At 38.9% G+C, this 12,859-nt stretch overlaps 1 protein-coding gene across 1 annotated transcript in view; it reads left to right on the top strand.

Annotated features, from left to right (window-relative positions):
• lig1 (ligase I, DNA, ATP-dependent) overlaps positions 1-11,923 on the top strand; it is an 82,926-nt gene extending 71,003 nt beyond the window's left edge. The window contains exons 25-27 of the mRNA XM_047368607.1: positions 4,290-4,433; positions 5,085-5,177; positions 11,737-11,923. Coding sequence (XP_047224563.1) covers positions 4,290-4,433; positions 5,085-5,177; positions 11,737-11,811 — 312 coding nt within the window. The 3' untranslated portion in view covers positions 11,812-11,923. The remainder of the gene's footprint in view (positions 1-4,289; positions 4,434-5,084; positions 5,178-11,736) is intronic.
• Positions 11,924-12,859: the final 936 nt, after the last annotated feature.

Here is a 12,859-nt window from a genome sequence, read left to right as displayed (position 1 = left end):
CCAAAATCAGGCTGTTTGCGTCAGATCGAACGGGAAGAAGTCCCGCTGCCTCCGCGGGGCACGAATATCCAATCTAAAACTAACTTTACTGCGGTCAAAAGTCTGCAGTTATGCGGTTTAAAGTGCGTGTCCTTATTATTGCCATGGCTGAGACAAAAACTTCCTCATAAAATTGGAACTTCTTCAGGCAAATTCTGGAGCTTTTTTACACACATCTAGAGCGTCTGACTTCAAAGTGCACAAGCGTCCAACTTGAGGCGTTGGATGCCTTTTTGACGCTCAAATCGCACTCCTTCTGAACGCACCATTAAAGGTGGCTGTGGCTCTCAAAATGTAGCGCTGGTTTAAAAATCCACCTCGGGAAGGGGAGATGGGGCATTGGTTATTTTTGCTGGCTCCTGTTTAGCTGCTGATGTTCGCCTTGCAGTTTCCAAACAGGATGTGAGGCAAGAGGTTGAAATATTTTCAGTGGTTCGGCTGTAAGTCATGAGCCTCTCTGGAGAGGCTGCAGCTCCTGCTGAGCTTTCACACCAATCAGCAATGTATTAGTGCTGCATTAGTGCTGATAAAGACATCAGAGAAGTCTTTGTCATTGTTTATCTGAGTTAAAACCTTTGAAAAGTGGTTATTACTTAATTCTTTCACATTTTCTATTAGGAATAGGCAGTTAGAGACATATTAAATATATAAAATACCAACAATAGTCAATTTTAGCTGTCATCTTTCTCTAAGTAGATTTCGAATGTTTAATAGACCAAACATTAAATGACTAAATAAACCTATAATTTAGTAAATGAATTATTTTACCCTCTTAGAATGGACTAAAATCAGCACCACTACTTGCATGTAGTAGAAATAGCTGCCCTATGTTAATATGTCAACTTTGTAGTTTTAATGTACAGCTTAATTATTATATTCCTGGAGGCATGAGCAGTGACACTATTTATACACCCCCCAACACACACACATACACTCTAATAGAGTACTTGACCTATTTAATGAGCTTTTTATTTAATATGAAGTGAATGTCTGCACTAAACTGACTCGAAGCATCAACAGACCGTCTAAGAGGTATATATAGCAAAACCACTTGGATTAAACAGAAGGTTTCATGAAAAACAATTGTTTTGATTGCATGTTTTAATTTTAAATGCACACATAGACTATCAAACACTGTTACAGTTAAAAGTCAAGGCAAAGACAGCTGGTTGTTAGCTGTTGCGTTGTTTTGTTTATTCTGGAAGATAAATATTTAAAATACTTCGCTTTTATGTCTGAACGGGTTGTATTCAAATCAAGGAGAACTTTCTAACATGCTCAACCAGCGTGGTCAACCATTAAAGATTGCTCAATCAGTAAGGTGTGTGTGTTCTGGTCTGTAAAGTCACCGAGACAGGCGGGGTAACCCCCAAGCAACAATGGCTTTCTCACGTTTATCATACTTCCACTTATTTCGGTGCACAGATTTTTGCACATAAAACGGTGGAAATCACCTAATGAGAATCAGCTCTGATATACCAAACATGTTATTTATTTAAAGACACACAAATTAGTTTCTTCTTATGATGGCAATAAACATGTACATAAATTAATCAACACAAGTAGAGATGCACAGATGGGAGAGTTCTGGTTCCTAATTTCCAGTTGAACATTTGTTTCCATAATGAGACGTTTACAGTGAAAAGTGTTTCTTTTGTTTCTAACAGAACCAAGTTATTGATGCTTTCCTTCTTGTTACTTGTGTTCCTTAATGTTTTGGTTTAAACAATTTGTACAAATAAAATCTAGAAAATATCAGTAAAACGAATTATATTTCCCTTTTCGTTGCACACTCCAGAGAGCACCCAATTTACACTGAAATTGCAGCTTCATCCAATCACAGCTCTTATGTCTTCTCCAACCTCCACACCAAAAACATGCATAAAGTAGCCTTTTTTGGGTTCACACAGCAATTTTCACCTACTTTCAGACAAAATATTTCATTATGAATGAATTCTTAGAAAGTCTTTGGTTTTGCGCTTGAAACAGTGATCTATGGTCCTTTAGTACAGCAAATTCCACCTCTTCTATGAGTCAGAATATTGTAATAGTGTTAATGCCAATACTTGCTTTCCATTTATTGTTGGAGTCATTTCTCTGTGCTGCAGCAAGAATTTGTACCATTCAGTATTAAGTCTTGATCCAGACAATGTTAACACGGTTACTTTCAAGATTTTTGTCTTAAGGTCATTCATGTTATAGATTTTTTTAAGTGCCTGTCACACATAGAGCAGCACAATATATTGAATTGCAATCATCACCAAATACTTTGTGAAATATTGTAGTTTTAGCTGTTTGGATGCAGTAGTTTGTAGACTCAGTATGCCCACACCTGATATACAGTTTAATGCAGGTATTTAAACACACTGGATACTAACACAACATTCCCCCCCCCCCCCCTCACTGTCTGCCATTAAACCAGACTGAGTTTTTCCTGAAAGAAGTGTCCTTTTTCACAGTGAAGCAGGGTTCTATACAGGAATGGACTGAAAGGCCACTTGGCGAGGAGGAACCCGTTACTCCAGAAGCAACACAAAAAATGTACAAATGCACTCGGAGACCTTTATTTTCAGAGACATATTGAGTGGATTGCTGAAACTACAATTACAGTGTTTGGCCATAATCACCGTTGCTGCATTTGGGGGAAAAGAGGGAATCTTGTGAGCCTGAGAAGAGTGTTCATCTGTGAAGGACAGTTAAGACAGCATCATGCTATGGGAATGTTGTGCTGCAGGAGGGACTGGTGCACTTCACAAAACAGATGGCACCATGAGGAAAGTCCATTATGTAAAAATATTATGGAATCACCTCGAGGCATCAGCCAGGAAGTTGAAGCTTGGGCACAAATGGGTCGTCCAAATGGACAATGATCCTCATCGTACGGCTAAATGAGTTACAAGGTGGCTTAAGGACAAGAAATTCAATGTTTTAGAGTGGCCATCACAAAGCCACGATCTCAGTCTTGGTTTGTGGGCAGCGTTGAAAAGGTTTGTGTGAGCTAGGCGGTCTAAAATCCTGAGTTCTCTCTTGAGGAATGGGCCAAAATTCCAGCAAAATATTATAAGAAGCTTGTCGAAGGATACCCCAAACCATCTGACCCAAGTCAGATGGTTTAAAGGTCAATTTTACCAAGTAGGTATCTATTATAAGCAAATGAATTTGTAGAAAGTTTAAAAAAATCATTCATTTAATTATTGTGTAAATAATTTTGATAATCCTAACTAAAGCAGAGAATGTTTAATGTGATTTCATGTTAAACAATGAATGGGAAAAATGTTATGTTTTATTTTTATATGGAGTATACAAATATCTGGTTTTCAACTATATATCTTAATGACCAAGATGCAACAGCTCAGGAAGAGAGTTGGGGGACATTGTGATGATGGACATTGTGATGATGAGAAAGAATTGTTGCAATGTAATGTTTTCCTAATATCATGCAACACTAGTGACTAAACTGAAAATCAGCCAGTTCCAGTCAACAAAGGAAAAAAGTAAGTGCATCCTTAAATGCTGCATAACCTATTTAAGAAATCTCTGCAGCATTTAGTCCTTTCTGGTCACTGTCAATGTGCACAACTTTACATAAAGCACCACTTTCTCAAAGCACTGTATTACCAGACCTTGGGTGCCTACAGTATAAATGGTGTGCTGGGAAACAGCAGCACTATTTTAATGTGACCCAGTTATGTGGTGTCTGCTACAGCCTAGTTAACATTGCACTCATATTTTCAGGATTATAGGCACAGAAATGGTTGTTTTAATCTAAAACGTCATCACCCCACTGCTCTTGCAACACAGTTTGGAAGCCTGAGCTCTCAGTTTGTAGTATCTCATTGGATTTTAGACGGGAGCCGACTTTATAGGTGAGAAACCCCTCTGTGTAGCTGTACCATGTCTGTGATATAATGTAATTTAAGAATCACACCTTTAATTTTACCCTCCAAGCCACCAGGTATATTACCTTAATTTAGCGCTGAGATTCTGTTTTACTTCTAGGAAAGTGATTTTTAGAATCCGTCATCAGGTTTTCTTAGGGGATTTTTAAAATTGTCATCTCTAAATGTATGTTAAAATATTTATTTTTAGTTTTGGATAAGTATGGACAAAGAAAAAAACCAAAGACAAATATCTGAATCCCTCCCTTCCTTCCTGCCTCCTTCCCTCTGCAGAAAAAAATCATCCTGGAAAGTCTAGAAATTTGACTCAGAAGAATGGAGTTTAACATTTAAAATTTGGATATTTTCTAGGAGCACATCCTGCCGAAACCACGTCCCTACTACCGCGTAGACCAATCAGCTGAGCCTGACGTGTGGCTGGACGCCGTGCAGGTGTGGGAGGTGAAGTGCGCCGACCTCTCGCTGTCCCCCGTCTACAAGGCTGCCATGGGAATGGTCAGTTCAGCCCACGTTAATCCGCTTCCTTGTGTGTTTTACTGCAGATCAATTCTGCCAGTTCTGGTCTGCTGCCTGGAATAAAGCGTCATAATTAATGTGTCTTACTTGAGTTAATGAAACTGCTGTAAAAGAAGCCAGATTTAACAGAACAGATAGTTGTTAATAAGCTCAGTCTCACTGTACACATTAGTTTGCTTCAATATACAGCTCTAAAAATTTCCTTTAATAAATTGTATTTTAAAGTACTTAAATGTTTTCACACCAGTGTCAAACTTTTTTTTTGTTATAGTAAAAGTTGCTCTTTAGATGAAGTAGAAGTGGAAAAAAGGGATTTTAAAAGTTTCTAATCCATCAAAAATGTTGATTAGTCATTTTTATTCAAAATTTTATCTGTTTTTCAAGCAGATTTGGATATTATGAAAATATTTATTTCATACTTCAGTATAGACATGGTAATAAACGGCCTAGAAAGGCATAAATTAAAGCAGGACAAATGGTTAGTTTTTGCAGCTTGAATTAAACTGAACTAATGGGCTCATAATTACCATAAAATCTTGACATTGAAAAGAGAATAATACAATTAAAAACTAGTGCTCACATGTACCAGCAGCTTCTTGCAGTAAAAAAAAACAAAATCTGTGTCTTCAGGTGGATGCAGAGAAGGGCATTTCTCTGCGGTTCCCTCGTTTCCTTCGGATCAGAGACGACAAGAAGCCTGAGGACGCCACTACCGGAGCTCAGGTACATTAGATTAACCATAAAACCAGCCACGCATTTAAGCTCAAAGCCTCAAGTACACAACCAAACACAATATGTTGATGCAGAAGGTGAAACACATTGACCTTCTCCAAACAAAAATTGACTAACCCAGTAAAAAAAAGAAGAAAAAAAAACGTTTTATTTGAAACTTTTACTGCTTGTGACATTACATTTTTATGATAAATCTAATTACATTTATGGAAAGGAAGCATTAATGAAATATTTTAAACGGTAAATTCATGCCACTGAAATGAACTGACTTTGAGATATATGCTCATAAATTTCACTAAAAAGGCTTTTCCGGACTACTCCTTTGCGCTCTTTTATGATGTAGAAGGGGAACCCCGGCTCGTAAACTGACTACTGGTACAATGGCTGACAACACAGACAGCTGCAAAGATTCTGAGGTTTCTTTAGATATATTTCAGTCACTATCACAGAGAGATGCAGCAGAGTCTAGAGCTTTCATCAGATGGCAGAGCAGAAGTGCTGTAATTTCACCAGAGTCTATTTTTGCCGGAGCACGGCCCATATGCATGAATCATACCCCACCACCAGGAAAAAGAACGAGCACAACATCTGGATTTTCAAAATAATTCACTAAAGATGGATTAATAAATGCACACATATTTATATATACACGTGTATACACTAGCAGGTGTTTACATTAGATCAATTAGATCAGTTACTGGATTAACTAAGGTATTAGAAACTGAGCAATTAAACAACAAATATAGCTTCGATGAACTCACCCATTGTAAAACAAAACACATGAAAATATCTGGATGCATAAATAAAACGAAAAATGAAGCAGTTTACTGGTTTAACTTCCACAGAATAAGTGGTTTTGGACTTGCTACGGCATTTATCACAGGGTTTTATTGCGTGGTCTGCGTTTGGTTCTTGGAGCCCCTCCGGGTTTCGGACCAGACCGGAGCATAGCAGATACAGAGTAAATCCAGCACTGAGTGAAACGAACAGAGACGAAGCTGAGCAGCTGCAGACTCAAGGGATGATTGAAGATCTGAAGCCTTTTTTTTTTTTTTTACTTTATATTAGATCTTTTGAGAAATATTTATTTAAATATATTGTATGCATGTGCAATTTATCTTATATTAATAAAACAATAATTTTGGATTTTTAATTATTAACAATAACTGCCAATATCTAAATGTACTTTTGCAACAAGGAAGTGTTCTTACCTGCTGAGCCTTGATCCGTTTAGCAACAGCATCAACAACCTTTTATTTGCCGATCTTTTGCTCTGAACAGCGTGGCTATAGCAGCTGCTTTCAACATTCTCCTTCGTCTGTAAAATATCCTGACCTCTGACATCATTTCTCTTGCGAATTCAGAGGTTTCTTGTTTGAAGCAGTTTACCCAGAAGTCCTCCAATCACATCTGTCCTCGTCAGTTTTCCAGCTCTGATCCTCTTTACTTCAGGAAAGTAGTGCAGACTAACAGCTGCTGTCATAGTATTGCTGCACCACCAGTTTCACCATATTAACGCTGTTTTTACCGCACCTTGGCTTCTACCTGAGGCTTACACATTGAATGAATGGAGACTTCCCCTTAGGCATCATTTCTGGGCAACTTTGAACTTGCAAAATTCAACAACAAAACATGCTTATTTTCTGTCACAATTGTCTTTTATTATCTCTTTAATCCTAATATGATGTCAATTACTGGCCAGTTCCTTTTAATATACAGATTTGTTCTTTCAGTTTCTCCATTTGTGGGAAAAGCGTGTCACAGGCTCTCTAAAGTGTCACAGAAACATGGTGCATCATCGCCATGGTCCCTTCACAAAAGCAGTCCTGTAAAATTTTAAGGGTGAACAGCATCGCAAGGACAAAGTGTTATTTTTCATACTGGCAGGAGTCTGTGAAGGAGACTCCTGCAGCAGTTTGAACAGTGTTTTTCACCAGTGACTGAACAGTGCAGCTCAGGGTAGTAGATTCAGACCAATGTACAATACCTTGAAATAAAATTGTATTCTTCGAGTCTTTTTCACGTTTTGGTGCATTACACTCAAGGCATTCAAACTCAAACGCAAAGGAAAACCCGACAAAGCTACAAAAGACCTGGGATGGAGGTTCACCTTCCAGTAGGACAAGGATCATAAGCCTTTAGCCAGAGCTTAACTGGAATGGATTAGATTGCAGCATATTCACATGTCAGAATGGCCCAGTCAAAGTCCAAACCTCAATCCCTTTGAGAATATGTGGCAAAACTTGAAAATCGCTGTAAACAGACACTCTCCACTCAATCTGACTTTGCTGGAGCTGCATGCAAAGAATAACTGGCAAAGATTGCAGTGTCTAGATGTGCCAAGCTGGTAGAGACATGGTGATTCAGTGAGGCTTATTACAAATGTCTGCCACACTATTCAGATCTCGATTTGAAAAGAAAAATCGAGAGGCCTGTTCACTTTCCACTTTACAGTTATTCACTACTTTGTGCTGATCTATTAAATGGCATATATTATATTAATAATTATTATTCTAGTAATAATATATAAAATCAAATGAAAGAAATATATATTGTTTGAAATCTGACAAAATATGAAAAAGCAGAAGTGGTAAGAATCCCTTTGCAAGGCAAACTGCCCCAGTATCATCCCAGTATCACCCTAATATGATGTGTTACTGGGGTAGCAGGGATTGTGTCAAAACTGCTTTGTTCTCATTGAATGGTCCATGCTTAATCTGGAAAATTTAGGAATTGAAATATTTACTAGATAATTCTGTTAAAGAAAAAGAATAAAAACATCCTTTTTCCTGATGTTTTTTTCTTATTTACTTTCTAAGAGAGCAATAGTCACTGACTCTATATTTAATAATAAAAATGGATTTCCGTGTCAGCAGGCCTCTTATTTCTGAGTTTAAGAATATTCTTATTTAATCGCTGAAGCCTTTGGCATATTTTATAAGCTTGACTTTATTTTTTACTTGTTTAAGTTCCTTTTCTTGAATTGTTTGTCAAAGTTTACAACATTTGTGGACCTTGGTTTATTTTTTTTAAAAGTGCTTTATAAATAAAGGTGGTATGGTATATTTCTTGCACATTAACCTTTCAGCCCTTGCATACTTATAAATACACAGTAAATGTTTATGTGGCGTCACAGAAGGGTGACGAAGAAAAAATATGAAAAATAAAGTCCAATAGGATGTGATGTTTTAAAATGGAAACCGTAGGAACTGTGTAGGACAGAACAGACCAAGAACCTTGAGCAGAATTAAGCTAATGCTTGTTTTAAGTAAGGGGTCTACACCTTTTATTACTTTGTTTAGCGCTGATCCTGCTTGCCGATAACAGGTTTCTTGTTTTCTTTGAGGCCGACCTGTAACACATATAAACATTTGTTTATATTTAGCAATGAGATTACTGTTGTTTAACAATTACATACGAAAACAAAACACATCACCATAAATTTAAAACATTTGCTGAAGGTTAGTTAAGTTCAATACATCTCACATAAACCGAAGGGATTACTAGAACATCCCTATTTATTTATCACAGTGTATCGATCAAACCTTTATCTAATTTTTATTAAGCGCCTAGCAATTTTTACTTTTCATTTAATAAGCAAGTAAAACATTAGATATTTCAATGTTTTCGGTGCCTCTCTGTTTTCTTATGAAATGATGAAGAACATTTAAAAGCTCTGCTGTCCAGATGAGCCTCCTAAACCGCAAATGGCCACACAGTGCAGCACTCAATGCCTCTTGTTTAGAAACACCATGCAAAGTAATTTTATGTTGCGAGACGTTTGTAGAAACGTATTCCTTGAGTCACTATGATGCTGACAAACTCAGAAGCAGGTCCGTTGGTTCTCTGGGAGCAGTGAAACTAGCACAGCTTTACAGGGAAACATGCTATCTGACGCAGTGTCAGACTATTTTGATGCTGTCTGATTTTTATCTTGTTTGAGGAAAAAAAAAATCCATATGAATTAAAAGTTTATATACAGCCCTGACCAAAGTTGTCCTTGAGGTACAAACTGAGACGGAAGATCCAATACCTCCTTGACAGATCCGGGCCCCGTCTGAACCATTTTACATTCCAGACTTTCTCTGACTTGAATTCCAAGTGCGGAGATGTGTTCATTACTTTTGGGAATCAAGGTGGAACATCGACAGCATTTAAATGTACAGCTGCATCTGAATAAATCAGAACGTCATTGAAAGTGACAGTAATTCAGTTCAAAAAGTGCAAATCATATCTTCAGATTTATTAAAGATTAATTTAACGCAGTAATATATTTCAAGCCTTTTTTAATGATAACGAAAAATTCAGTTTCTTTGAAATTTAGAATAAAATCATCATATGAAACTGTGTTCATGGTACACTGGGTGCACCAAATCGTTTTCCATGAAAGACTGCAGAATTGGGTGTGGCACGGAGGCAATCAGCCTGTGGTTCTGCTTAGGTGTTATATAAGCCCAGGTAGCTTCATTAGCGGCCTTCAACCCGTCTGCATTGCCGGCTCTGGTGTTTCTCATCTTTCTCTTGACTCCGTAGATTCTCCTGTGGCGTTTAAATCAGGCTAGTCAAGCCCAGTGATACCACGGTCACCAAAGCAGGCTTTGGTATCTTTGGCAGTGTGGGCAGGTGAGAAGTCCTGCTGGAAAATGAAAACAGCCTCTCCATAAAGCTTTTCAGCAGAGGGATGCAGGAAGTGCTTTACAATCCCCTGGTTAGACAGAAAAAAGATGACATGACCCCAAATCATCACTGACTGGAGGCGTCCCACTGGACCTCAAGCTGCTTTGATTCTGTGTATCTCCACTCTTCCTTCAGACTGTGAGACCTTGAACTCCTAAAGAAACGCAAAATCTACTCTAACCTGAAAATGCCCGCTGAGCAGCAGACCAGACTTTATCGCTCTGTGGTCCTGGTAAGACGTAGTCCATTTCAGGATTCACATTTGTGTGGTGACTCCTAAAGCCTCACAATTATAATTTGCAGTTATCCCATCTGCTTGTTAAACATACCACACTTTTCCTTCCACTAAACCAGGGGTCCCCTGAACCCCTGGTTCTGGACCCAGAGCTCGTTTGGTCTGGAGCGCAAAGCAGTTCCTCATTTTACTATGTAGATATAGACATTTTATTTCTGCTGGCTGCCGCATCTGACTTTTGAACAGGTGCGACGGGCAGTTATGTGGGTCCGCGACATTCTGGTCCACACTCCAAACCTGCTGTTGGCGGTAATGCACCATGTCGTTTTATGCCAACCACCAGAAAACAACAAAGAAGAAGCTCTCTATTTAGGCGGCTCCGCTCTACTCTGTCTCTCTCTACTCATGTTGTGTTTCCACTGACCCAGTGATGGATGAAGCTATGGTGGCTGAAGCTCCGTTTCCAGCCGTCAGTGTAATGCGCCGTGGCGCTAGTGACGTTACTGTTAATAGCTGTTAAGTTACAAGCTTGGGAGCTGACGCTTGCTGACGGTACAATGACTTGGTGCACAGATGAGTGAGTAAAAGAAGATGGTTTTGTCAAAAATACATTAAGTGGACTATGAATAATGCACAATGGACAGAAGCATACACTTTCCTTTTAACTACTATCGGGTGTAAGGTCAGTCTGTCTTATGTTCTGAATCAGTTGGACTTATAAAGAGTGGAAATCTAAAGAGACATTATGAAACAAAACATAAGAACCTTAACCAGTGCTGTCCAGCTGGGCCTGTCGGTAGAACAAGGAGAATAAATGAACTGAGGGGACTGCATGATCGAGCTACACGGCTGATAACACATCTATTACAGCGCAACACATAAAAAAGCCTTTCACTGACTGAGAAATGATCAAAGAGTGCATGGAAGCTGTGGGAGAAACACTTTGAGATGGAAAAGAAGGACAACAACTCAAGGTAACAGTAAAAGCAAATTGCCATGCCTGCCACAAGGAGAGCAGAATTGTTAGACCAAGAATCCAGAATTTTTGATTTTCATTGGCTGAGCCATGATCATCAAAATTAACAATAAATAAACACCTAAAATGTATTGCTCAGACTGTAATGAATCTATCAGTTTTACTTTTTGAATGAAATTGACATGAATGAAACAACATTTCAGCTATATTTTAATTTATTGTCATGCACCATTTCCATCCAGTGATAATGCAGATGATTAAAATGGAGGAAATTAGGAGAAGCTGAACCTGAGGTAGAGCATGTTGGACTCAGGTGGTGAATCAAAATTCACCTTAATCCCGTGTTTGAGAAATAATGTGATGTTTCATTGTTTTCCTCGTCTTTGTGCCACCCTGCCGCATGCACATTATTCACTGTCCCGCCTTCTTCCCCCCTTTCTTGCCCTAAACCCTGATAAATGAACACAACCTCCATCTCCTAGTCAGCAGCTCCGAGTCACCTACTTCAAAGCCCGGGAAATGAATAATCAAACTGGTATTTTTAGCTTTTCCTCTTCATGTTACTGACCTGACTTCATGATCTTCTCCTCCCTACCTCCTGCTTTCTGTCTTCCTCTCCCTCTATCAATCTGAACGTTGCTCCTCCTCCTCTATCCCTGCAGATCGCTGATTTGTATAAGAAGCAGCAGCAGATTCAGAATCAAGGGGAGAAAGCTGACCCGGAGGACTACTACTGAGTCTCTGCAGTCATCAGCAAGGAATAATAAATGATAAAAATCTCAGTGTAATTGTAAATATCTTCTCCTTCTTGTATTGTTGAATGAAAATAAAGGTGTCTGCCAGTTTTAAGCTTTCTGTAATTTGTTATTGATTTATTGAGGCTGCGTGTTCACTCATTACAGTTTCCCTTTTGAGGGCGAAAATTGCATAAACATCTCAGCGCACGCTTTGCACATAAATCCCCAAACCATCATTGATTGAGCAGTTACTGCTTCTAATAGATTTGTATCTGAAATTCACATCACTAAAACATGCAGGTGGCATACCAATACTTGTCCCCGGCCCAGCTTCTTCTCTAGCACCCCAGTCAGCAGCAGCAAACGGCGCGTTTGGATTGTGCCTTCGATAAGAGGACGGGCCAAGGAGATTGCCGACTGCCCTGGAGCGCTATTAGGAGCAGGAATAGATGCAGAGCTGACAGTTGCTCAAACAGCGGGACAAAAGAGAAGCCCCCACATCGTGCATGGGATGATGGAAATCTAACAACTGTCCAGCCAGAATCAATCAGATGTGAGGAAGAGAAAGGAGGTGGGCCAGTTTGAGACCCAAGGACATGTGATTATGATGTAGATAAGAGTTTTCAGCAGGAAGATTTCAACTGAAAAGAAATGGGTGTGTTTGTGACGAGCTGAACTACTTCATGATAGGTTTGTTTTGATTTTTATTGAGAGGACCCTCAGAATGGCATTTGCCATGTGTAGGAGATTTTCTAGTCAGGGAGTTTTGTTTAGCCCACAGGTACTCACGAAGCAAGGACAGCAGCTGCAGATGAGATGTTGGACTGAAAATAAACTGCCGACTGCAAGGAAAGTTACAGCAGCTGTTCTCAGTGCAGCATTTCCGACAGAAATGGTGCAATATTACAAATATCAGTGTCATTAGAAAATGTGACGAAACAAAAACCGGAGTAAAGTTGCGGCCAATAGTGAGACGAGTGAAAAATAAATGACAATTTTTAAAATTCAGCTTATTTATATTGCACCATTTTACAGCAATTGTCAGCTC

Source organism: Girardinichthys multiradiatus, chromosome 6 (assembly GCF_021462225.1).
Source record: "Girardinichthys multiradiatus isolate DD_20200921_A chromosome 6, DD_fGirMul_XY1, whole genome shotgun sequence".
In the NCBI taxonomy this organism is placed as follows: Eukaryota; Metazoa; Chordata; class Actinopteri; order Cyprinodontiformes; family Goodeidae; genus Girardinichthys; species Girardinichthys multiradiatus.
Note: the sequence above shows the minus strand (reverse complement) of the source record. Positions and strands in the feature narration are given on the sequence as shown.